The sequence below is a fragment of the Hibiscus syriacus genome, unplaced genomic scaffold, assembly GCF_006381635.1.
Source record: "Hibiscus syriacus cultivar Baekdansim isolate YM2019G1 unplaced genomic scaffold, ASM638163v2 tig00110458_pilon, whole genome shotgun sequence".
NCBI classification, from domain to species: Eukaryota; Viridiplantae; Streptophyta; class Magnoliopsida; order Malvales; family Malvaceae; genus Hibiscus; species Hibiscus syriacus.
In genome coordinates this window covers 35,397-61,934 of record NW_024062745.1, presented here as the reverse complement: position 1 = coordinate 61,934, position 26,538 = coordinate 35,397, and the positions used below count along the sequence as shown (strand labels likewise).

At 33.8% G+C, this 26,538-nt stretch overlaps 3 protein-coding genes and 1 non-coding gene across 4 annotated transcripts; all 4 read right to left on the bottom strand.

Moving 5' to 3' along the window:
* Positions 1-915: 915 nt before the first annotated feature.
* Positions 916-22,335, bottom strand: LOC120126522 (la-related protein 6B-like). Its single transcript, XM_039144676.1, has 12 exons — positions 22,309-22,335; positions 11,664-11,668; positions 3,928-4,400; positions 3,536-3,617; positions 3,286-3,380; positions 3,078-3,149; positions 2,789-2,868; positions 2,574-2,673; positions 2,350-2,397; positions 2,201-2,269; positions 1,681-1,827; positions 916-1,289 (listed from the first exon to the last, which is right to left on the bottom strand). Exons 3-12 carry the CDS (start codon positions 4,390-4,392, stop codon positions 1,029-1,031), a joined length of 1,419 nt encoding a protein of 472 aa, XP_039000607.1. The 5' UTR covers positions 4,393-4,400; positions 11,664-11,668; positions 22,309-22,335; the 3' UTR covers positions 916-1,028.
* On the bottom strand, positions 8,291-10,219 carry LOC120126437 (isoleucine--tRNA ligase, cytoplasmic-like). Its single transcript, XM_039144639.1, has 7 exons — positions 10,065-10,219; positions 9,810-9,947; positions 9,571-9,674; positions 9,420-9,483; positions 8,769-8,857; positions 8,573-8,642; positions 8,291-8,320 (listed from the first exon to the last, which is right to left on the bottom strand). The coding sequence occupies exons 1-7, from the start codon at positions 10,206-10,208 to the stop codon at positions 8,291-8,293; spliced, it is 639 nt and encodes a 212-aa protein (XP_039000570.1). The 5' UTR covers positions 10,209-10,219.
* On the bottom strand, positions 18,541-18,613 carry TRNAV-UAC. The gene has a single exon. It is a non-coding gene; the product is annotated as a tRNA-Val (tRNA).
* Positions 21,599-26,209, bottom strand: LOC120126521 (amino acid permease 6-like). The gene is made up of 7 exons (XM_039144675.1): positions 26,027-26,209; positions 25,657-25,890; positions 25,447-25,540; positions 24,608-24,822; positions 24,375-24,517; positions 22,636-22,863; positions 21,599-22,177 (listed from the first exon to the last, which is right to left on the bottom strand). The coding sequence occupies exons 1-7, from the start codon at positions 26,136-26,138 to the stop codon at positions 21,752-21,754; spliced, it is 1,452 nt and encodes a 483-aa protein (XP_039000606.1). The 5' UTR covers positions 26,139-26,209; the 3' UTR covers positions 21,599-21,751.
* Between the last annotated feature and the right edge of the window lie 329 nt (positions 26,210-26,538).

Below are 26,538 nucleotides of genomic sequence, written 5' to 3'. Positions count from 1 at the left end.
TTATATATTAGGATTCCAATATGGATTTTTCCAATTCGTAGGATCTAGCGCTGCAGCAGAGCGTGATCGACAAACCCAGTAGTAGGTTTCCCTATCTGATTTATAGGTGTATTTCCTGACAGTGTTATCTTACAAGTTTAAACTATCATATAAATAATTATCTGATATGATATTTGACCTGAATTTTTATATAATACTTGACATGGATTCTGATATGTTACCTAACCTGAATTTTTATATGATACTTGACATGGATTCTGATCTGTTACCTGATCTGATTTATGTTTTAATTTTTTAATATATATATATGTTATGTGCGGAACATGATTTATTTGTGGTAATGATGGAGGAAGTATACCTGGAGGCTCCTCTGCTGTGTGCTCAGGGTCTTACTTACCAGCTCATCTGTTGTGTGCTCAGAGCCTTACTGGACTTGTTGGTGGGTGTATAATTCTGGGGAACTTACACATTTTGGACTTGACGGAAGGGATTAGTGTTCATATTTTAAAACATGTTTGATAATTGATTTTACTGGAATATTTTATTCGTATGTTTTTAATACACTGTTTGAAACACACTGGATTTTTTAGCTCATTATGTAGTTTTTACCTTTTTCAGATAACAACAGACCATAAACTAGCAGATTTGGCATTAGGAGAAATCAACTACTTATTTTGTACAAACATATATCTCTATATGTTTTTTCGATTATATTTGGTGACATGTATTTGCTATCGTTTTGGATATATCTGTATTATTAATATTTTGTTCTATATTATATTTAATGTTCTATAAGTTGTTAAAAAAACCTCTGAATGGGACATATGACCACTTAAGTTTGGGTCTAACTTACAGACCGAGTCTGGAGGGTTACATCCACATACAAAATCAGAGGAAAATGGTCTAATTAGCTACATCTACCTGCCATAGAACAAAAACCCGTCTGCCACCCAAGACTTTTTTAGCACACCTCCCTACCCCTTTATAACAATGCACAAAGTTGCACGATTATGCAGCAGCGTAGATATTCATGGAGTATTAACAGCAACTGGCTTCCCCCGACCCATTGCAAATCCTCTCGTGCCATCTGGCATTCGAGGACCAGGAGTCTGCTTTGCTACAGTAGGTTGCTCATTACTGACCCAATTACTTGAAGCTGGACTGCCTACTTGATTTCCGTGACTATTATGATGGTTAATATGGTATTGAGTCCGTCCACGTCCTTTGCCCCAGCCCCTGTTTCTCCCTTTTTTCTGCCCACCCTCTTTGTCATTAGGATGCTCCTCACCCTGTCCAAGATAAATATATGGTACAATAAATTCAGGAAACTGGGATTAAAAAGAAAAAGCAGCGACCAAAGCAGTCATATCACCAAAGTTTCAAACTTTCTTTTCAGCTCTAAAACCCTACAGGTAACAGTGTCGGACCAATTGTTTATGTTAAATCATAGAATCCAATGTTATGGTCTTAAGGTATCTTCAAAGTAACAAGAAATCAGAATGTGGAACAAGCCCATTATTTTAAAGGCACAGCTAAATTCCAATTATATCCATTAGTTCAGCAAATTAGCCAATTAAGAATGGCACCATATGTTCATAATTGGCAAGGGGACATTTCAATATTTAATTGGTAGGGGAAATCTTTTAGGTATATACTTATTTGAATTGAGTCGATACTTACAGGATTCCCATGTGAATGAATATCAAATAACTGAGAAGGATCTTCTTGTTTCTTATTTGAATGCATCTCAGTATTAGAAACTTCATATTCCTCACATTGACCTTTTCCATTATGGCCCTTTTTCGCTCTTGCATGAACTGGTTGTAACTAAAATGAGAGAATACAAATACAAATCAATGGTCCAGTATTGCTTCATAGTCGATTGAAATTAGCAAAACATATAGAATTTTCTCCATCAAACCAAAATTTCAACTGAAAATAATGTAATATATGATATAAGAAACAACTTAGTATAGTTGGATCAAATTTTGTGTTGTGCTTGGACTGTACGATCCGCTAAATACTCATTTAACATTAAATTTTGGTTCTGCTGGAAAACATAGCACGTATTCCACCCTTTTTCATTGTGCATAAAAAAATTCAACTCCAGATTCTTCACAGAAAATGAGTTGCACAAAATAAAGGCAAAGAGAAAGTAAGCAAAGAGCAAACAAAATAATTGAAGCAAAAATCTACATACTGCATTTTGAAGCATTAGACGGACCCTAAGGCCACTCCTCCAATTTCCCTCATCGTTAAGCTCAACAACCTGCAAAGTTAGTCACACATACATTTGTTATAACTACAGAAGGTAAAAAGGGTCATTCCATAAAAATTCAGGGTACTTACAGCTTTCTCAGCCAACTCCACAGATTCATATTCAACAAATGCATGCAACTACAGAAGGAAAACAAAAGAATCCAAAATTAAAGCACCTTCCAATGGTTGATACTTGTTAGTTAGGATAAAGAAAAAAAATTATGATATATTTCCTTAGAATTTGACCAAAAAGAGGAAGATTTTCCATACAAAATAAATAAAATAGCCAACATATCCATGATAAGAAAATGTACCTTGTTACTGAAATGCATGCCATCACTCTTTGCTGACCTAGATGCTGGAGACAACCCACCACCAGAGGGTTGAGGCTGACAGGTACGGATTGTTTTCACACTAAGAATGAAAACATCAAGAGATTTTGGTCCACATTGAACCAATAAAAATAGTTGGAAGTAAAACTCACTACCCAGAGTTTATAATTTCTCTGGAAAGGTAATAGTCTCGGTACCTCCCAACAGCAGAGAAAATCTTCATGAGGTTCTGATGGCAGTGATCCTCGGGCAAATTTTCAGCAACAATTATACGAGACTATAAATCAAAAGAATTTGAAAGCAATATGTAAAGACATTAGAATATTTAATTTGATGAATATAATGTAAGCTACAAAAATATACAAAATTCTCATGCAACATTTTAAGATGCTGCCTAACTAAAAAAGACGACATTTACATGAAAAAAAAAACATAATAAACTTGCATAAGAAATATGAAGGGGGAAATAAAATGAACAAAACATACTTGCAACTCTTCCATATCTGATTCAGTAAGGGGAAGCAGGCGTCTTACTTTCTTTCCATCTTCACTCACTACCTGTTATCATGGAATCAAAAAAATAATTAAGCATGGCCATTGAGGAGATATGAGGCAACTACAACTACAAAAATAAAATAGAACCTAAGAAGGAACTGTAAGTGCATAAAACCTAAGACAAAGGAAAAATACTCACAAGTTTTGATGAGTTCCGCAAAACAGTAGCTAGCTGGGAATGAGTTGTTACAAGGGCTTTAATCTTCTTAAAGGATGCAGCAACAGATATTGGCGCTATATTGGAAACAAAGAACAATTTTAGTCTAAAATAACCTTTTAAAAACCAGACAGGTGGTCAAACCGGTGAGACTTCCCGTTTAAATGGTATGAATGTCAATAAACTAGTTCTAGTCTAAAACTTTTTTCTCAATATCGGAAAGAAGTCATACCATAACCTTCAGGATCCTTGTTGATGAATCTCATGAGATGATCCGTCGTGGCCAAGTTCAAATCACTAAAGTAGTATTCAACCTGTTAGATTGTGGTGTTTTACATTAAAGAAAAATTGCAATGGGAAATGACAGAGGAGAAGGCCGCAATGAGAAAATTGGTAATAGTCTAATAGCTATGGTTAAATTAAATTCACGAAGAAGCTGACAACATCAGTCCAGCATTTAACTAATCTTAGAATTAGATTCTAGAATAAAGCACAAAGAAATTCAAGCAGAATAATCAAAGAAGGAATAAGCACAAGCAATTGAAGAAACACATAAAGAAGACAAGAATTAGAAAAAAGTAGCAAAAAGCGGCAGAAGAAACATTGTCTAGTGATGCTAGGGACCTGATTCAAAATCTTTAACGCAGCTTCTTCGGATGGTCCCTTTTTGGAGGAAGCTGTATCATGATCCTTGTGCTCCTTCTGATCTTTCCTCGCAACAGCTTCCGTTTCTTGCTCTCGATGATGATGGTTGTGGTAAGGACTAGGGTGATGGTTTCGCATGGATATGTGATGGTGAACTGGAACCAAGTGAGGTGGCACAGGCACGGGGAGGTGAAAACCCGTGCCCGGCAGTGCAGGATGAGGAGAATACACGTGCATCATGCCAGGGGGTGGAGAAGGAGGGATCATCATCCTCAGACTTTGCTGCTGCTGCTGCTGATGATGATGATGATGAGGCGTCGTGCGAGTAGGCACGAATTCAGCAGCTTGGGCGTTGAGACGGCTGGATGACAAGCTCCTCGATAGTTGTGGATCTGAAGAAGAAGCGGATGATTGCGGAGAATCTAGGGTTTCCGACAGGGCCATGATTTGGGGATAATCGAGATTTTAGAATTTGCTATCTTTTCTTATTGTAACTTTTTATTTATTTAATTTTTTTTTGGGGGGGGGGGGGGATACAGTAAATAGAAAAATGGGTAGACAGACCGAAGAGGGTGTAAATCTTTGACTACGTAGTGTTTACTGGCTGCCGTGAGTGGGAGTTAGAGGACCCTGCCTGCGAGAGGGGAGAAAGCGAGGCTAGGCCGAGGGTAGATGACAACGGAGAGGATTTCTCGGCCTTTACTAAACCTTCATACTGCCGTATTTATATCCACCAGCAACTCTAAGTACGTTCATTACACGAATGATGATTTTGGTTTACGGAATGTAAGATTATCAGTAGAAATAAAAGATTATTAGGTAATAAGATTACTGAGAATTTTATATTTTGTGTTTGATTGGTTTAGCAAGAATATAAGATTATCGTGTTTAGTTAAAAGAATAAATGATTATTGGAATGTATATTTAACTAAATTATCCTTATTATATATTTATTTTTTTAATAAGTTAGAAAATATTTATATATTTTATTTTAAAAAAATTAAATTCATAAAATTTATATAATTTTTTTATAAAATTAAAAATATAAAAAAGTTTAATGAAAGGGTAAAATTTTATTTTAATCCCTGAACTTCATATAAAATTTTAAATATAGATTTTTTTTTTGTAAATCTAAAATAGTTTAAGGATAAATTTATAATTTAACCTTCGTAGAATTTTTATTATTCAATGACAGAATAAGAATATTTTTTAAAGAAAAAAATTTTAAGGGCGTTTTAGTCCAAAACGCCTGTAATCCAACAATACCTAAGGAAAGGGAGGTAATGACATTCTCGGTAATATACCCTAAAAAATTTACTATTGGTAATGTAAGATTACCGGGAATGACATTCACGACCAACCAAACGGGAGAATGTGGATTCAATTCCCATTGAGATCTCACATTCCCCCAACTAAACACACCCGAAAAGTTCCCCCCCCCCCCAAAAAAGAAGGCATCAAGGCTCCCTACATCTTTGAAGAAAAACTAATATGATTTTCGAATGCTTTTTCTCTCGACCTTGTTCTCTAATTTAAAAAATAAATTTAATATGATCTTTTAATTAATATTTTTTATCGTTGACCGTTGTAGTATTGGTGTATTAGTTCACAGTTCTGACCTGATTGTCCATGGTACTGACATGACAGTTTATCTGTCATGTCATCTGCCAGGTTAATCTGTTGTCACCACATCAACATCGTAGACCACCACATCATCACCGTAAACTGTCACATCAATATCTTAATGGTCATCAATGTAAAACATTGATTAAAGAGTCACATTTATTTTATTTTTTGAGTTATAAGGTCGTATAGAAAGAAAATTAATATGAAGGGTCATATTAATTTGTTTTTAAAGTACATGCTATTTTTTGGGTAAACTACTTATATAGTAACTAAATTATAGAAATAATTCATTTTATACCATTAGCATATGAAATTTGTCAATCAGATCATTTGATCATTAAAATGGTATAAATCAAACCATTTATTCTTTTGAACCCATCATGTGAATGCATATATTAAAAGGGTTGTTATTCTCTTTAGAGATCTTAAGTTCAAATAACTATAACTTGTTGCGTAATACGATTATCAAATAGAACAAAATCGCAACTGATAATATGAGGAAATAAAAATGAAGATAAAGAAGATACAAATTTTACGTGAAAAACCCTAAATAATATAGGGTAAAAACCACGAGCAACATTAGAAGAATTTCACTATGAGAAAATAGGAATTACAACTTCTCTCGATCTAACAAAGAGAAAACAATAATAGTTCTCTCTTGAAAAAAAATGAGAAAACAACTATCAAGAAAACTCTCTTAATTCTCTAGTATTGGGAGAAAGCTAGAATGATTGAGATGATTTTGAAGCTAAATGGGTTAAGGTATTTATAGTTGAAGCTTAAGAACTAATCTTGTAAATATCCTAAAGTACAAAGACTAAATGTACAATTTTTTCTTATCACTTTTCAACCATTATTGGTGTCAACTATAAACCATTATTGTTGTCAACTTTCAATCACCTAAAGTTTTGCCAACTTTCAATCACCTAAAGTTTGGCCATTAATTTCAACAAATTGACCACTTGATGACCACTTACTTTTTAACATAATTATCATATGATGTGATTAAATCTAAAATCTCTAAAAATTTGAGATAACAATCATCTCTTTAACTATTAAATAATTTAGTTTGTGCAAAATGAGCTATAATTTAAGATATAAATAAAATATTGTAAATGATAAATCATTTATTGAACTTCTTTCTATAGTTTGGAATACTCATCATCTTCCACGTATCTCAAGTTTCTTTTCTAAAAAGATTACCCAAAACCATACGAACATTAGAAATATCAACCTCACAAATGAAATTCTTCTGGGAAAATTTCTGTCACATCAAGGCAGAACTGCAGAAGCCAACGTTTGTTTCTCCACTCAATTTCTGGGATCAGTGTTCTATCACCATGTTCCAAAGGTCTCCAACATTCATTTCTGTCCATATGATGATGTCGGAACAAAAATTGAGAGAGAAATTTAAGAATTATTGATGGGAAATTGTTGGTTATAATGATCATAGATATTTTTCTTTTAATTTAGACGAAAAACTAAAATCGATGGTTTTACATAGTGTGGTATATTGAGGACGATAAGTCATGCCTGAGCTAGAGAGGGAGTATGAGAGTTCTCTTTTTGTCAACTTTATATGATAGTTTATATGGTCCTTAGTGTTAGTATCAGACTTAGGACGATAATGACTTTTTATATACTGAAATTTGAAATAGATCTAACTGTTAAATAACAAATTTGACTACGACAAATTATATAAGTTTGTCTATCAAAGATTATGTAAAAAACTATAGAGGAGAAGAAAATATGGAGGGATATTTCTTATAAATCCACATGAGCCATGCAATAGTATCAAAGGAATATAAGCAAGACACGAAGGAAATTACATGAAAATTTGTAAGAAAGAGAGCCGATTGTTCAAATGAGTGGAGTAGAACAGCTTCAACCAAAGACTCGAGAATAACTTGTGACAGGTGCACATCACTTACCGAGCACAAAGTAGAATTTAAGGTAGCAAAAGAACATGATCATGAATCAGAGCAATGCCTTACTAGATATCTTATCTACCATGCTGCTTTAAACTAGCAGTACCTGATCAAGACTTTGCAGTGCCTCCAGACCAAGTGTGTATTTTTTTTTATCTCATTAAAGCCTCAAACAAATTTAAACAGGAAGAAAAGGTCAATTTCAAGAGAAAAAATTTCTTTTTAATAAAATTAACGACTTTTTGCATAAACATAATAATAATAAAAGTAATGTATTAATACCAAAATTTCTCTTGGATACCATTTTTTTTTGTTGTCCTTCTGGTTCTAAGGTTTCGCCTTGACTAATCCGGATCGACCCGTGTCACACACGTGGCTTTGATAGGTGAGTCTCCCAGCAGGGATTTTCTAAATACACAAGGTAAATCCGCACTGTCCATCAGACAACAAAAATCTTTCACAAAGATACGATAATAGCACGCAGAAACTGTCACTGATGCACAAGGATGCACAAAGCTCCATTAAATGAAAAGATCCGGCATGAGATTTAGCTAATCATCGATTAGCGAATACAACTGAACCCTCGCTGGATTTCTTTAATCAAATCTTACCTGCGAGTTCAATACTTGTCGGATGACTGATTTGTCTTCATCCAATGACTCAAAGAGACCTCCACCATATCAGTCGGCTCAAGGCCAGCTTTCTTTCGTAATTTTCGAATTCTATTAATAACTTACAATAAACTTAGTTACAATGTCCAATACATCAGAAATAACACATTTATTTACTCAGCGCATCTTTGCCAACATCATTCTTGGCTAAGAACATCAAACTAATGTAAAACTTTAAGCAATCCAGACTTATTCAAGAATGTACAGCACGGATAAGAGCCAAGTAAAAGAAACAGGTAGACAGTAGACACTAACCGATCACTTCAGTGTTTCAATTGATGCGTCAATATAAAAGACTAAACAAATGAGACACCAAACAATTTGAACAAATACAATATATTACATTTAGTAAAAAGCTATGCAGAACAACCCTGCACATGCCAGAATAAGTTGCCATACCTTAATGTCTGTCAGCTTCAAACAGTGTGTAGCAATAGTCACCTCTCCAGCTTTCTCAAAAGCTAGTACGCTGCAAGAATAATAGAGTAAGCAAACATAAGTTTTCAAACCTAGTTTGATACCCTCCCCTGCTCCTCACAATTGAATGGAGGAGCAGTGGAGAATAAAGCAGCGGACAAAATAACAAGTACCATACCTAAAATCAAGCTCTGCACAAACAGATGCATACTTCAAAGTGTCTTTACACGTAACAAGAGACCTTATATTGAGCTCCTTCAGCACATACTAGATAAAGAGAATATGGGGGAAAAGACGAGAAAAATCAGATGCAAGAAAAACATGGAAAGTATTGCCCAAGCACTAAATTTTAATTTCATGATCAGCACACCGAGAAAGGAGAAAGAAATAATTGGCAAGGGGGTCGAACAAAGTGGATAGCCTTTAAATAATACCATAATATTAGATAAATTCTAATTCTTACTGCCGTTAAGCTACAGGGAAATTTTGCATTCATTTGACACACTTTCTTGTTTCAACTTAAAGGATCATCTAATATAACTGCTGCATCATCTCCTTAGAATCCCAAACAAATTTGGAAACAACATGCAATCAACAAAATAAAATTTCTTTCCTTTTATTATATTTCCCTCTACAGTTTTTCCAATTTGATTCCCCCATCCCCCCCCCCAAAAAAAAAAATAAAAGAATTTGAATGCTTCATTGAAAACTTGAATAACTTTGTCTATAGGTAATGTCTGCCAATGAATAACAAAGAGAGAACAAGTAGAACAACAGGCATTTATTAAATTAAGAAAAAAGAACTAAAGTTTTCATATTGCCCATGCACCTCTCTTAATTTGCCAGCTATGTCCTCAAGAAAGTCTTCATCTGGATGAACAACTACCATCTCCCTAAATTATAAGAACGAATGGGTGAGAGAATGCAGAAAGACAAGAAACATATAAGTGAAATATCAACAAGAGAGCTTATAAGCAGACCTCAGAGGTGTTTTGAGAGGCTTGTTGTGACGCTCACGATTGTTGCGGGCAAGATCAATTATCTTCATCATCCTTGTCACACTTTCTTCAATTCGCTCCCCCCTCTTAAGACACCAATGACATTTGACTCGGTAAAATTTATAGTAGTATGATACAACTTTATAATTAAGAAAACAAACCATTAATGAACTATACAGACCAGACTATATTAGCATAATTACAACAAAAATGAACAATACCTTTCCTTCTTCCTGACGAAATCTACAATAATGGATGTTTTCCTCTGCTCCATCACTGACTTTTCGCATATTTTGATAAAGAACCTCAGTTAAGAAAGGTGTGAAGGGAGCCATCACCTTACATGAAGTTAGAAGCACCTAAAACCATCGTACAAGTTTCTAAGCATGTGAATAGTGATACGATCATTACTGAACGCATAATAGCAGATAAGAAGCAATAAGTCATCGCTAAGAAAATGAAACAATATTACATACATTATAAAGAGTGGAGAGTGCCATACGGCAGTCTTCCTCTCCAGTACGGCCTTTCAGTCTCTTACGGTTGAATCTCACATATATATTTGTGAGGTTGTCGAGAAACTTCAAAAGATATGGAACCACCAAAAAAAGTATACACATGCATAAATTCTTTTCAGTTTTACAGAGTGATATTATAGATGTACAACAAACTAGCGCATAACATCTATTGAAAGGTGTCTCAAATGTGTTATGGTAGTGGTATTCCCTAAATCTACATTGTAGCAATAATATAAGAAGCCGATTTAGTCTGTTTCAAAAAACCATAGAACCAGTACCACACATTTCTTAAATCTTAAAAATCCGGTATGCACCATCAATGTTGTTAAGCTGATGCCAACTCTGAATGCTAAAAAAGTGTGAAATCTATATCAAAACCTAGATATATGTTGCCAAAATTTCTAAATTGAGTTTGGTATTAAATTCAAGGTTTCTCATATTGATATATAGGCAAGAAAATTTCATGAGGTTATGTTGGTTTATAGACAGAACCTTATAAAGTCGATACGCATCCATTTCCTCTCGAACAAAGTGAACAAGACTTTGAGTTGAAGAGTTTATCCATTGATCAAGCACATTAGATGATTTTTGAAGAACAGTGACAGCAATAGGAACAAATGGGGCAGACCCTCATACTCGAGTCTTTTAGCATTCTGAACAAGAAACCTATACGCATTATACCATGGGAGGAAGACATCTTTGACCTGGGCAGATATCAAGATAAGGGATTAAGAAAATTCATGCCACAAATATGAAACAGAACACCAAAAAGTAAATATAAGGAAACAATAATGTGATAAAAAAATATCTTCTTAGAAGAAGAGCTGGTACGTAGCAAGAAATAAACAGAAAATACTCACAATGTCACAACCCCATTTTAAAATAAAAATAATAAAAAAGTACAAAAAAATTATAAAATTAATTTAGTTAATTTAGGAACTGAATTGCAATTTTTCAAATCTTGAAGTTCGATTTTGAATATGTAGGAAGTTCAGAGACTTAATCTTGAATTTTCTCTTTTTTGTTGTCAAAGAAAAAATTAAAATAAAATAGGTAAGAATATGGCTGAGGGGTTTCTAACTCATATCCCAGACATAGCCGCCTATCATCCTACCATTAGGTTGGGAACTGTTAATGATTTTTATTAAATATATATATTTTGAAGGCTTAAGACTAAGGTTATAATACCCAAACCCTAAATTCCCAAAATTTCCCCAACTCTAATCCCTCTAATCCCTAGTCGCTGTCACCCCTTCGTTGATTCCTCGCCGTTCGACCATCTTTGGACTGCATCGTCGCCAGTATTCGACTCACCATTGACCGACGACTAAAACCCCTCCAACCTCTCTCCGAAAATCGGCGTCATTCACCGTAAAAATTCATCCCAAAGCTACGCCCAAAACCCACCCCTATTGCTTCAATTTTTCATCTTTTTCAAACGACCCCGGTGTTTGTTCGCCACACTGCCACCACCATGAGACTCTTGATGTGCTGATCTACAAGACTAGAAAAGTTCACGTCAAACTGACGACCAGAGCTGCCGCACACACCGCTCCCTGCTCGTGGGTGTCGTCTGTCAACCAGGGGGTCTGTTGATCAACTGAATCAGTCTGAAACTAGTTTAAACTGGTTGGGTCGGTCTGGACCGAGTCGTTTGAGCTGAGTCGAGCCGAGCTATTGACCGAGCATTGATCGTCGTTGGCTATTTCTTAGAACAAATATCCTGATTTTTTTGACGTTTTGAGTTCGTTTTTAGGTCTGTTTCGCCAAATTCAAACCTAGTAAGTTGTTTTTCACTTATTAACCTCTCGATTCAATCTATTTTTCGCAATTAAGCTCTATTTCTGATGTAATATTTGTTGATATGTATCCGAGATATTATTGGATGTTGGATTCAAGTGTGAGAGCGATCGAATAGAGTTTGAATGTTCGACCAGTGTAGCTCGAGAATCAAGGTAATACTTTACTTCCCTATACATGCTTTACGATACATGTTGGTATTGCTAAGTGCATGGATAAATATGTTTCGTCTCATTTGTATAGTTAATTATTTCTAAACTCGATTCGAATACGGTGAAAAGTAAGTAACTGAATAAAACTCTGATGACTCGTATAAGAAATTAGAAGATTTATAAGGAACAATTCCAAGTTTTGTGATTAACCAGTGAAGCGTTTAACCTCATAACCTTTAAAATTTGATTACTCTTATTAATAATTGAAACACAGAAAATAACTAGATGAAAAATTATGAAATTACCCTTGAGTGGTAAAAATAGCCCGTATTGACCCTGAGAAAATACCCTGAGAATTCATATATAGTCAGATAAATTATTGATTTAACTGTTAAGTTCCTATTTTATTCGGAATATTTTTTATAAACAGTTTGTAACCTGAGAATGCACTAGACACAAAATTTCTAATTTACTAGAATTCACCTAGGACTAACTTATCGAAAGTACTCTTATTCTCAGAATTGTTCGAAATAACTTAAATAAATGACAAGTTTAAATTAAATGGAAAGACTGGACCGAAAAAAGGACTGAAATATCATTGAACTGTAAAATGACTAAAATACCCCTAAAGTGTGAAATGACTTAAAATACCCCAAGCCTTGGAATGACTGAATACCCTTAGGGTGCGTTTGGTTCACAGAATGTAAGATTACCAGTGGGAATAAAAGATTACCAGGGAATAGGATTACTGAGAATATTACATTACTTTGTTTGGTTAGTTGGTTTGGCAGGAATGTAAGATTACAGTGTTTGGTTGAAGGAATAAAAGATTACTGGAATGTATATTTTACCAAATTATCCTTGTTCTATATTTTTTAACAAGTGAAATTCTAAATATTTAAATAAAAATTATTTATATAAAAATTCATCGATAATATATTACTTGAGCATTTAAATATATAATTTATTATTTTAATTTTAATTAATATTAAATTTTACATAATTTATATAAAAATATATTAAAATTTTATATTAACACAAGGAGCGGATCAAAACTGAACATCATTATCTGGCCCGGGAGATCGTCAACATTATAGCATGCGAAGGGCTTGAAAGAGTGGAATGTCATGAACTTCTAGGAAAATGGAGATCAAGGTTTATTATGGTTGGCTTTACACCCTCTCCATTAAGCTCATTCGTCAACAATACCATCAAAACTTTGCTGCAAAGCTATTGTGACAAGTATACACTTGAAGAGAGAGATGATGTTCTTTATCTCGGCTGGATGAATCGAGCTATTGTCGCTTCCTGTGCATGGAGATGTTAACCGATTGATAACTGTTTTGACAGTGTTGATACAACCTTTATTTGGAAAAAAACATGGCAAAACACGAGATTAGAGCTTACTTGGTAACTATGTCATTTCTAGGGATGCAATGTAAACAAGGTGTTTTTATAATTAAATGTTAGTGATTAATTTCTAGTGGTTAACTGTTGCAGCTTGTCTTGTTTACGTGTTTTCCACTCTGTAATGTTAACATTACATAGTTATGGATATGTTCTTTTTTTATGGATATGATGCTAGCTGGTCCATTTGCCTGAAAACGTTCACATTTCAGTTAAAATCTATGACAAAACGCTCACATTCTTAAGATATGATAGAAAATATATATTGTATTTCTTACAAATTCCATTACAAGAACTTGTTTTACAAACACTTTCCTGTGAAAAATAAAATTGTATCCGTTCCACTTTTGTACAAACTCCCAAGTTTAATACAAATAGTGATTGGCAACGTTCATCTTAGACTGTGTTAATCAGGATTTTACTTCGACAGAAGTCATTTTTGTTACTGCACTCGAAACCGATTGCCATTCGATCGAGCAATTTACTTTCATGAGACTCGCAGATTGGTTCTCCTCGTGATAACCTTTTCCTTGCATTTATCCAGTACATTTCTGGTTGGTCTTGCAAGGAAGCTCCAATCACTTTAAGTGCCAATGGAAGTACTTTGCATTCATTAGCAATCTATCAAATCCAGAATTTGAAAAACATCAGCAAAGATAAAAGTCAGGTTAACTATATCAACTACTAATCCTTCAAAATCATTCTTAGTTAATTACATGTTTGATCAAAATTGCATTGCCAGTCGGAGGAATCGACTTTTGTCCAAAAGCAGAGTGACAAAACAGGGACATAGATTCATCTTCCCTCAACAACTCATCGACAGTGGAATCCACATATCTATTCAATGCATAAGGGCTTATAATCACTATAGTTGCAATTCACAAAGCTGGAGTATTGAACTGACATTATTCTCTGCAAATAAAATAAAGAACATTAGAAATCATAAAGAAATTAGATGATCGAGGATAGTTAAAAAATGGATGTTCAGAAGTCTGTAGCTCACACTAATAGTTTTCCTAAAATTCTTTGGATCCTCCTGGTCCTCAAACGGGTAAGCACCAACCAACATAACATAAAGAGTCACTCCACATGACCATACATCTGCCATATGAAAAAGGAATACAATCCTAAAATTAATCAGAAATAGAAAATGAGAAGACTTTATATCTATGCTTTGGAAAGACTTAAAAGAAATCCAGACCTCAGTTTCTCTTTGCCAAATATCTTAGGAGCTATTGCTTTCATGATCGTTAAAATGAAAACCTTCATGATAAAGTGCACTACTAGTAGATATCCAATCAATTGATAAATATTCTGAGCAATTGATCTTTAACCAAGCTTATAATCACCCTCAACAATTCTTAAAATATTATCAAGTAACATCTGACTATCTTTATTCTTTAGAACAGTAAGTTAAGGCATCAACTACTCCATCATAAAACTATTTAGCATAATAATACAATCATAACTGAAAAACCCTAGCCTCGTAAACAAGCCACTATCAACAATATTTGAACAAAAGTAGATAGAGAGTAAAGTACCTTGCCATCATATTCTCTCTGAGAAAGAACTTCAGGTGCAATATAAGCTGGAGTTATGGTTTAGAGTTTAGAACATCTATTCAATAGGCAAACACATGAATCGTATTATGGAAGTGGCTTGCACTTGGAGACGAAGCAAACACAGATCCAAAGAATTGGGAAAATTGATTCATAATTCGAAAATGATTATGGAAATCTAGGGGACTTACGGTTTAGAGTTTAGAGCGAATATACTGTGATATTACCTGGGTTGTTCCTCAATATCGAATTTAGAGTGAAAAAGAAGAAGCAAAGACCAAGATTGATCCCAACATAAGTTAAAAGAGCTGAAAGAATCTTCTTTCAAAAACATCTTTGATATACCAGCCTCTATAAGATTATTAAACACAACAGCTCAATTGTAGTCCTCGACTGCCCAAACCAAATTCCCTGATTCAAAATTTAGAAAATTGTGTCAAAAATCTCAAAACCCAACATAAAAGCGAAATTAAAACATAAAATTGATCAGCAAAGGAAACACAGGAAAATGTTTTTGCTATCAAAATGAAAAAGGGCATCACTTTATGAACATTTTTTTTAACTTTTTAAACTAATTGTTTGGTTAGTGTTTTGATTTGCAATGTGTATCAAAAACCCTTCATGATTCTTCGCGGTTTTACTTCACAAACAATTTAATAACTAATATCAAGGTTAAACCATGAGCAAAGCTAAGGATTTGCTTAAGATTGAAACGGAACAACCAAAATCCAGGAAAGAAATCTATGTTATAACTCAGTTTGATTATGCCCTAAAACCCAGAAAAGAAATCCAAAAATGAACTCCTTACAAAGAGAGAGTGAGAAAGAAGACCTAGTTTAGACTTGCAGAATGAGATGAAAAGGTAAAAGTGGGGCGCAACAACACAAACTTTGGCTTGCACTTGGAGACGAAGCAAACACAGAGACAAAGAATTGGGAAAATCGATTCATAATTGGAAAATGATTATGGAAATCAGGAGGGGACTTACGATTGAGAGCTGAGGAGGAGGCGGATAGATGATATGATTGAGAGGCGGATACTGGTCTAGGAGATAAGGCAAAAACATGTACTCGGTTCCCTGGTACCCTTTGATCCCATCCGATGTTCGCATCTCAGGGCCGAGACTGCACAACACGAAGTGCTCAAATAAGCTATATATCTTCTTAGTTCATCGCCATTTCTTTCCAATGAATACTGGAAGCTTAGCAGCAATTCTTTCATATCCACCCATGTCTTTATGCAACAAATCCATTAGTTCCGAATGAACATATATTTCTGACTTAAGCTTCCATCTGCTTGAAACAGCTGCATCGACATTCTCTTCATCACAATTTCCTATCAGCCATAACCAAGCGGGGAGAAGGGTACTTTAGACAACGGGACCGAGAATAAACAAATACCTAAGAGAGGTGGGGGTATGACATTCCCGAGAAAGCATGAAAAAAATACCACTGTTGGTATTCATTCATTCCCTACACTTGGGAATGTAGACCATCCAAACATGAGTATATTTACCTGGAAAAAAACATTCTTTTCGGGAATGAAATATGACGTTAACCAAATGGAGCCTTAAACTCTGGAATTTACATGTGTTGTATTCTAAAGTAATCTTAAATTTTATAAATAAAATAAATAAATAAATATTTAGATTAATTTGTTTGTTATTTATTATTATATATTTAAATGAAGTTTTTTATATGTATTTTAAAATAAAATAAAAATCGATTTTTTTGTTAATACAATAGAATTATTGGATTTTTTATCAACAAGGTAATATTATAGATTAAACAAAACCGATTTGGTTATATGTTTAGTTGAAAATCTCTCTAGACCTAAGTGGAAGAAAAGAGTACGTATAATTAACTAAGATCCACCTGAAGCAAAACTACACAATATCCAAGCTTACAACCAGCAAAAGAAAAACAGTGCTGCAAACGATCATGGTACCGACAAAACCGCAGGAACACAACACAAAGCCCAAAACTAAACGCACATCCAATCATCAAAGCACACACTAGATACATAAAAGCCTAGAATAAACAGTAAAGCTTAAGTGAAGAGAAGAAGACACACAATCAGGGCCCTCCACCAAACCAGCGGCATTTGCTGGACTCTAAACCGAGATAAAGCAGCAGCTGAACGCCAATTTGAAACATCAACAAGCTCCACATTCGACCCAGTCCACAGTCCCAATAGTAAACCAACAAAGCTTACCGCCAGGCCTTAAAAGTATCATGCCTCAATCTCATCCAGCAGCTGCGCAAGTTTCATTGGTCGATAGCAGGGATTCAAATCACGGTCGCGGTCGTGTTTTCGGTTTGTCTCGTTTACTGCAATTACAACCATAAAAGACATATCAGAAGACAGCGCGATCGCTATTTTGCGGGTCCTATCACGGTTCTATTTAAAACCCTGGTTGATAGATTGGATTGGAGATCCAATTCAAAGCCACACGAGAGGTGGAGATTCAATTCAATGTCACACGAGAGGTGGAAACCACCAACAAATACTTAGTTCCCTCAGAAGCTGTATCCAGGGGGGGGGGGAAACCTTCCAAATCTACTTTTATCGCTTCCAAATCAGAATCAATGGAACTACAATCCAAAGAAGGGGCATAGAATAAGGCCCTAATGAAACCCGAAGGCGAGCGAAGACAACCCCCCTACCCCTCTTTGACAACACCTGAAATTCAGAAAATCCAGCCGCTAGGACCCCAAACAACAGCTCGCCCAAATAAGCTCAAATCCGTGGACAGGCAATCCCTCGAATTTGTCCACCAAGCCGATTCATTAATCACAATACTAGCTTTCAGCGCATTTAACCAAACCAACACCGGTAGTTTAACTTGAAACAACAACACCTTTAAGGAGATACGCTTCCCATTAAACATCCATATATTACGACACAACCATGCAGACCAAAGCGCAGCCGAGACTGATAATATGGAATTGATAAGCAAATAAATTGAACTCTTTTGACCGCAAAGACACACCCACACAACCGCTTCGCTCGGCCTTATTCCTCACCACATTAAATTCACCACCAATTACCTAGAAGTTTGAATCATTCACCCTCAAGCTTAAAAGAGTATTCCATAATTCCAGCCAGAATTATTTAAAATAAATATTTAATGCTTCATCCCACCATATCAACTAATTCTCTTAAAAAAGACCAGTAATTTTGTTGGTTCTCGTTATGTAACAATTTTTCGCGAGTCATGTAACATTTTCCCCAAACAATTTTATTTGCTTTCAATCAAGAACACAATGCAACCGATTTCAATTCTATACAAAGAGAAGTATGAATAACTCGTGCACTAATCAAACTTAAGCCCAACTAATATCAGAATGTTGGTAATTTTGTTGTTAAGGTCATTTCAAAGAATTCAATCAGAGCATTGTTGATGATTTTACTCGAACAACCTACGTTTATCTTTTGCAACATAAATATGAGGCGATATTAGACAAGTTAATATTAAGGAGGGAAGGAGTTCAAAATTTTGAGTGGTATAATAGTTGTTGCTGCCCAGGATCGAACTGGGGACCTTCAGTGTGTAAGACTGACGTGATAACCACTACACCACAGCAACTACATGCCGAGGTTGATGCAGTTAAATATTGAACGTTTAAACAACAAAATGTTGACTATCGACCTAGCAGGATATAAACCAAGAGAGAGATTGCAGGCAAGTAAAACAATAAACTAAGTTTATGCTTCACCTGGACTTAACATTCGGTAGTCAAATACAAATTTCCACAGCACCTTAACCATGACTATATTTTACCATCATGTCTTTGGTTCTGTTTTAACAAAATTATTTTTGAGAGATCCAAATATAGACACCATCAAAATTTGTAGTTGTCGTAGTTTAAGCTTTGTCTGCAAAAGGTCATGATGATCCATTGTTGCCCAAGAATTAAGCTTCGCCAGAGGAATTAGGAGCAGATGATAGCAACTAATATTTAATTGGTTTCATGGATTAATGCCCAAGGAAACAGTCGATGGGATAGTGATTATTCATCAACTGCCTTACCATATTAAAAAAAACATTAAAATTCCGTGCCGGGTCTTTCGTGTGAGAGCCGAATATCCTAACCAACTAGACTATAACCGATTGATGTTGGGTAGTATTTCTTAAATAATATTTAAGTTGGATGCCTAAAGACCTGTAACTGAAGCCAAAGTTCTAATTCCAAACCAACTAATCTACCATATCGGATGGCGTGGCTTTCAGCTCACCGTTGTTCTGCAGCATTTAACCGGATTAAGTAACGTCATTAATGAAAAAGGATGTTGGCTAATAAAAAATAATGTAAGGATTAGTTTATTTATATTTTAAGTAAAGATATAAAAGTGCAGGTTTAATACAGGATCTTCTATGATTTGTTTTATCGGTTATTATGGTAGCGGTAGACACCCATTTTCATCCGGAGTTTTTTTTATATATAATAATATCGTATAGTTTTTGAAATATATATATAATATATAGTTTTTGAAAACATTTTGAAAATTTATAATATATAGTTTTTAAAAAAACATTTAAAAATATATATATATATATAATAATAAATAGTTTTCAAAAACATTTTAAAAACTTATATAATATATAGTTTTTGAAAACATTTTGAAAATATATATAATATATAGTTTTTAAAAACATTTTGAAAATATATATAATATATAGTTTTTGAAAAACATTTTGAAAACTTATATAATATATAGTTTTTGAAAACATTTTGAAAACTTATATAGTATATAGTTTTGAAAACATTTTTGACAACATATATAATATATAATTTTAAAAACATTTAAAAAAAATATTATATATAGTTTTAAAATATTTTTGAAAATATATATTATATAGTTTTGGAAATATTTTTGAAAAAATATATAATAATAATATATTATTATTATTATTATTATTTATTAATTTTTTCTTTTTATTTATTTTCAGGTCCAAATGAAGTCCAACAAAGGCCCAGTAGGAAACCCAATCGAGTTTGGGCTTGATTCAGCCCTAAACCAATTAGGGTTTTATATCTAGCAGGAGGGCGCCACACGCTCTGGGAAGTCAAGAGCCAAGCACGTGAAACGGGCGGGCGAGATCCCCGAGACTGCACTATCCCGGGGTGTTCGGTCAACCCACGAACAGTCCATTGACGTCCCGAAATAATCGGGAACAACCTGAGATCACCGAAAACGAACCACCGACGATGGGGTATAAATACCCCACAAAGTCTATCACGAACCACAACCAACAGAGAATACGACAAAAAAACAACAAGATCGAAATACAACAGAAAATATCGAAGCAAACACAAGAGCAAATCATACAAAAACCATCCCAAATATCAACAAAAACAGAAAAAGTTAAGGCTTTTTCTCATCTAAAGGAGCAAGGGCAGTGAAGGAACGACATTGGAGGAAAAGCGCCGGAAAATGAAACGTTTTCCTCAGAAAAGGTGAAAACTCGAAACTTGCTTGTTAGATCCACACTGAGTAAAGTGTTTTTTTTTTTGGGATATGGGGGTTTGAGGGTCGGTTTTGGGTTCACGGGGTCGAGAGGGTCATTTGGGTGAGTTTAGAATTTTTTGACCGAGTTTTTTAAGGGTGAGAGGTTTTTTTGTTTTGGAGGAAAATGCTATTTTTTTAGTTTTTGGGCTATTTATAGCCGAGAGGCCTTTGTGTAATTAGGAGATAGTTAATCCTTTTCGCCGTCCCCCAACTTTTAAAGCGTAATTCATTTTGGTCACTATGTTCAATTTGGCCTCTGAATCTTCAATTTATTCAATTCAGTCCCTATTTATAATTTACATTTTTTACAATTTAACCCCTCTAACTCTTTATTTTTCTCTTGCATCTCATTTTTAGTATCAAATTGTTTCAATTTGATCCTCTAAACTTTTAGTTATTCATTTTTTTCTTTTTAATTTTAGCATTTTTTTTAGTTATTCATTTTTCTTCTCCTTTTAATTTTGTCATTTTTTTATTTTACTTCTTATTGCTTTTATTTTATTACTTTTAAAATTTAACATTTTTTATTTTATTTTATTTTATTTTATATTTTCCCCTTTGATTTATTTAATATTTAATATTTAATATTTTTACCTTTATTTTTTATTTTATTTTATTTATTTATTTTTATGTTTTTTATTTTTTATTTTTTCCTTTTGATTTATTTAACATTTATTTATTATTTCTTATCTAAAATTTTTGACTTTTTAGAGGAATTTTAATCAATCAAAGGTAAGTAATTTGAATCGCGTTTTTTTAAATTTTAATTTTCACAATTACGACAACCGACAAATTAAATTGTACCGAAAGGGCAGTTCAAGGGTGTTAATCCTTCCTTAACTATAACCGACTCCCGAATCTGACATATTTATGGTAAAATGCAGATCAGGTAAGATGGTGTACGATCAACCTAAATATTTTTTAAATGATCGGTGGTGACTCTAACCCATTTATTCAAGTCGAAGCCCAATTCCGGACCCACCCGAAAGATTACTGCGATAGTAATGCATGGCCTAGCGTTGTGTATATTTCGATAACGCTTCAAAAACAACATTTTCCATGAACAACATCGCAGAAACTGTCTTAACATTGTTTTTCAAAAGGTAACACACTACATGCACATTCAAATTTCAAAATACAGAAGAAGGGTGAACAAATTACAGATTCTTACTTATTGCACAATTTTTTTCATATTTGTTAACAATTAAAAGTATTATTCTTGAGTCTGAAAAGGTTTATATGTCTTCAGGCTTTGAATCAGTCCTTGAACGGATCCGGCTGCAGCGACGAGTGAAACCACCAAACAAACCCAGCTAAGTATTTTTAACCATATCCACCTGAACGAGTATCTGGGAATTTTCGTTTGCGCGATGTGCATCTCTATCGGAAAGTAGACCGTTAACGGCCAAAACGAGCCGGCTCCGATGAGACCCAAGAAATCGTTGAAGAAAGGAAATATCATTGCTACGACGGCAGTTACGATAACGTATGATGTCCTCCACACTAACCTGAAGAAGTTAACGTAGTAAATTCCGTAGAACGGAATGTCAACCTCGCGTTCACCTGTAATGAACTTGTTATCGGACCAGTTCCTCGAACACCAACCCTCGACGAACCCGAACAACGGTTGTGCAAAGACCTGAATGCATGTAAATCATGGTTAGAGCTTATTGTTAGATAATGCAAATAGAAGAAAATGATATAGTTACTTTAGAAGTTATTTGGTCTGGTGTATTTTCAAAAGTAGATATTATTCTTCAAAATTAATAGTTTTTTAAATTTTGATCACCTAAAATAAGAAAGTGAAACTCGTTTGATAAGTTAGATCTTCGAAAAATAAAATACCAAATGAGTTTCACTTTCTAATTTTAGGTGTACATAATTTAAAGACTGTGTTAACCTTACAACAACGGCTACTTTTGAGATTACATTAAGTCAAATTAAATTACTTCTAAGATAATAAATTTTATTACTACACGGTAATTATACAATTTAGTTTTATTTTTATTATTATAGGTGATATCAATACTGACTGTGTCAGATTTTTATCAGTATTTGGAATATGTGCATGTATGCGTTGAGGATATGAGATTTTACCTGGTATGCACCAATGAGATGGATGGCAATGCAGACGTTGGCAAAGTCAATCAACCAAAACGGTTCATAAAAACCAAAGCCTGTAAGAAAATTCCCCGGCGCATCGTTTCCGAATGCGGCATATCCGAAAACACCGCAAAGTACATAAAACAAAGTGGTCGTCGAAACACCAACACTAGTTGCTCTTTTCATAGACTTGTTCTCCGGTGGGCTCGATTTGATTGTGTCCTGTAATCATAAAAATTCCATTTTTCTTAGACAAAAAAAGGGTAAACTAAATATTTAGTATCTAAACTATGAGTTTTAATCCGTTTTAGTACTTAAACTTTCATTTTTTTCAAAATTATATTTAATGTTTAGTTTTTGTTTCATTTTAGTATCCGTTAAAACTTAACGTTAATTTTTGAAAAAATTGAAAGTTTAGGTACTAAAACGGTCAAAAACTGATAGTTTAGTTACTAAACATGTTAAACTTTTAACGGCGGGTACCAAAATGAAACAAAAACTAAATGTTATGTATGGTTTTAAAAAAATTAAAAATTTAGGTACTAAAACGAATAAAAATTGATAGTTTAGATAATAAAACGGATCAAAACTGATAATTTAGGTACTAAACGCATTAAGCTTTTAACAGCAGGTACTAAAATGAAACAAAAACTAAACGTTGGGTGTGGTTTTGAAAAAAAATAAAAGTTTATATAGTAAAGCAGATCAAAACTAATAATTTAAGTACTAAATACGTAATTTATCTAAAATTGTTTATAGTGACGATTAGATGTTTCAGTAATGTACTTCTTGTTTTGTAATTTGTTCATGTCTATGGACTATCAAGAAAGTATCACGTGAGGCAATCTTAATATACGACTAAAAAAAGATGTTATCGGTTTTTTATTATTTTTTAATAAAACTAGTAAAAAAATTATTAGAAATATTATTAATTCTATCGGTTTTGTTATTATCGAGCGTTTTACCGATTTTGTTAACATATCTAGTAAAGTACTACCGGTTTTTTTTACTAATTTTGTTATTATTAGACATTTTACCAAACATGTTAAAAAATTAATATTTTAAATAGAAATAATAATATTTTAAGTAATTTTTACCAATTTTATTAAAAAATAATGACAAATTCAATAACACATTTCTATATCAAGGCTGCTGCTAAGTAGAACTTCACATGGACTATGGCGACGAATTATTCTTGAGGCTGCTCTTTTAAGAAAAATGATTCTTTCTTTCTTTCTTTATATGCGACAAAAATAAAAAGTTGAAAGCTGAACACAAGTAGACTGGATGTCACAATCCGTCGCTAATAAATTCATGGGAATCGACAAAGAAAAAAAATTCTCTTTTACGAAAATAAAAGTGGCTCAAACTCTAGAATATTATGGTCCACTTGATTTTTTTTTGGTCCATACGAATCTTGGTCTCACCTATGCAAGATAAATTGTTAATTTTTCTTTATTATATTAAAAAAGAATAAATTAATTTATATGTTATGCTATTGAGTAATTTAATTTTTTAATTGAATTCATATAAATTCAAATATGAAAAAAATATATGTTTACACGAAGTTATATTTGTGGGTCTATACGATAAAACATTTTGTCCCAATAATATACAAACTATCTAAATACTTATTCCAAAATATCTCCATTTTTAGTATAATTTTTAAAATTTGTGTCATGATATAAAATCGGTGTCTATATGTATTTATGTTACGGTGGAAGTGTACTTGCCTGAATCTCGATGAGGACAGTGGAGTAAGCATAGGCAAAGGCGATGTCGCCGATAGCTTGGAAGGTCCTCCAAACCTTTTCGGATCCCGACACGTCAACCCCCACTGTTACACCCGTTAAGGTTGTCCTCACATGTCCCCCACCTTCATGTCACAAATACATGGAAACAATTACGTTCACTTTTTTTAATGAATTTGTTTTTGTTATATTATGTGAGGTGTTGATGATTTTACCTGCAACTTTGGCAATGGAGAGGCCGAGGCCGATGGAAGAATAAGCGAAAGACATGACGGCGGCGACAATGGAGAGCCAAGAAAGCTTGTCGAAGTTGGGGATTTGGCTCAGAACGAGTTGGATGGCTGCGAAGATGGCCATGAATGGGTAGTTTGATGTTTGGCACTTCACTTGATGACCATGCTTGTGGAAGCAATTTGACCTTTTCACCGCCCTGATGTTTCACAAGGCAATTAACACAATTGATTAAGATTAATCAAAAGGAAACAATTAAGTAAAAAAAAAGGGTATTTTACAAGAATCTGAAATTCAAACTTCAAAGTTACAAAATCTATTGGTATAACGACAAAAAAATGTCCCTAATGTCTGCTTAAATATTTAATTTAATTTTTATTTTTTAAAGTATTTTGATCCTTAAAGTTTCATTTTGAGATAAAAAGATTCTTATGTACTTAACAAAGTAATCACAAGGTACTACGTTTAAAATTTTCTTAACCTCTCACAAATTGTGCGCGCACACACACTGCAAAGTTACTTAAACCTGAATCCTCTAAAGAGAACAACACTCATTTTTAACATTAAAGTCGCTCAATGAATTCTACTCAACAAACGAATAACGTTTCAAAATAGGGACAGTTTTTGTCATAAAATAAAAAAGTTAGGGCCAAAATGCTAAAAAAATAAAGGCTAAAATAACTATTTAGTCAAGTATTATAGACTTTTTTGCCTTAAAATGAAATTTGAATGCTTTAAAATAAATGAATAAAAATAATCAAACATTTAGAGACATTTTTTTGACATTATACCAAATTTTCTTTTTGACTATCTGTATACTTACACCATGCTGATTGATGCTGTGATAGTGTATCCAACGGTTATCCCAACAAGATTTGCATACTGAGCCAATCCGCAGAGCTGAACTTTTCTTCCTCCTGGAGAAAAGAAAAAGAAAATATTTATGTACACACGCATAATCAAGAAGTAATTTCGCTTCGAAAACATATTTTTCTTGGAACTGTAAAATCCATCATTTAGTACATATTAATACCTAAGTAAGCTCTAACAACATCCATGTAGGTATAATTTCTCTTCCCATGGACAGGATCAGGAGCTCTATAACAATCAGCAAGAAGAGTGGAAGTAAAGTAAGTTATGAAGGAGAAAGCCATGAGAACCGCCGGTCCTGCCACCCATCCCAGTTGTGCAATAGCCCATGCAAGAGATAAAACACCAGACCCAATCACTGCAGTGATAATATGAGCACTCGCGGTAACCCAAGTCCCTTTCAAAAAAAAAAAAAACCAGAGCCACGTCAAAATCAAAAGTTACATATGGTCATATTTGCAAGGTGTGAATGTTATCAATAGACTAAGAAAACATCTAAATAGATACTACTGTAAACAGTAACTTTTATTTACCCGTTCTCTTGGATCGACCGTCGTCATCCAAGTTCTTTTGGATATCGCCATTCTCGTACTCGCCGGGAGTTCGCTCGATGAACATGCTGGTCTTCTGCATCTGTTTAGCCATCGACTATGTCTCTCCTGTTTTGTAAACTTTCTTGAACTATTCGGTTATTATGTAAGAGAGATGATGAAGCGTTTGGAATAAAACAATGCAATATAAAGGGCTTAGTTGTAGCTTGAGGGGGAGTGGAATTATTAACAGCGATTTGAGCACAATCGATGGTCGTCGTTTGTGCTTATGGGATCTTGTCAATCGGGCGGTCCCCACATTTTATGTATTGCATGGGAACCATCCATTGTGATATCTCTCAAAGTAGACATAGTTGTAAGAATATTATACGATCCTTACGGACTTAAAATATTTTTATAAATAAAAATATGTACATATTTTATAAATAGAGTTATCTGAATTTGAGTCCTAAAAAGTAATATTATTTTAGTAATTGAGATCGTTTAATTGATTT

What these genes read in the sequence shown, in the direction of transcription:
- LOC120126521 (XM_039144675.1), bottom strand. Translation starts at nt 26,138, where the DNA reads ATGGCTAAACAGATGCAGAAGACCAGCATGTTCATCGAGCGAACTCCC. An exon ending in TGTTGTTAGAGCTTACTTAG is followed by an intron (nt 25,541 to 25,656) that starts GTATTAATATGT and finishes TCTTTTCTCCAG; the next exon opens with GAGGAAGAAAAGTTCAGCTC. An exon ending in ACAGCATCAATCAGCATGGT is followed by an intron (nt 24,823 to 25,446) that starts GTAAGTATACAG and finishes GTGAAACATCAG; the next exon opens with GGCGGTGAAAAGGTCAAATT.
- LOC120126522 (XM_039144676.1), bottom strand. Translation starts at nt 4,392, where the DNA reads ATGGCCCTGTCGGAAACCCTAGATTCTCCGCAATCATCCGCTTCTTCT. An exon ending in CGTTAAAGATTTTGAATCAG is followed by an intron (nt 3,618 to 3,927) that starts GTCCCTAGCATC and finishes ACAATCTAACAG; the next exon opens with GTTGAATACTACTTTAGTGA. An exon ending in GTCTAATGCTTCAAAATGCA is followed by an intron (nt 1,828 to 2,200) that starts GTATGTAGATTT and finishes CTCTCATTTTAG; the next exon opens with TTACAACCAGTTCATGCAAG.
- LOC120126437 (XM_039144639.1), bottom strand. Translation starts at nt 10,208, where the DNA reads ATGTGTATACTTTTTTTGGTGGTTCCATATCTTTTGAAGTTTCTCGAC. An exon ending in TTCGTCAGGAAGAAGGAAAG is followed by an intron (nt 9,675 to 9,809) that starts GTATTGTTCATT and finishes TGGTGTCTTAAG; the next exon opens with AGGGGGGAGCGAATTGAAGA. An exon ending in TAGCTGGCAAATTAAGAGAG is followed by an intron (nt 8,858 to 9,419) that starts GTGCATGGGCAA and finishes CTCTTTATCTAG; the next exon opens with TATGTGCTGAAGGAGCTCAA.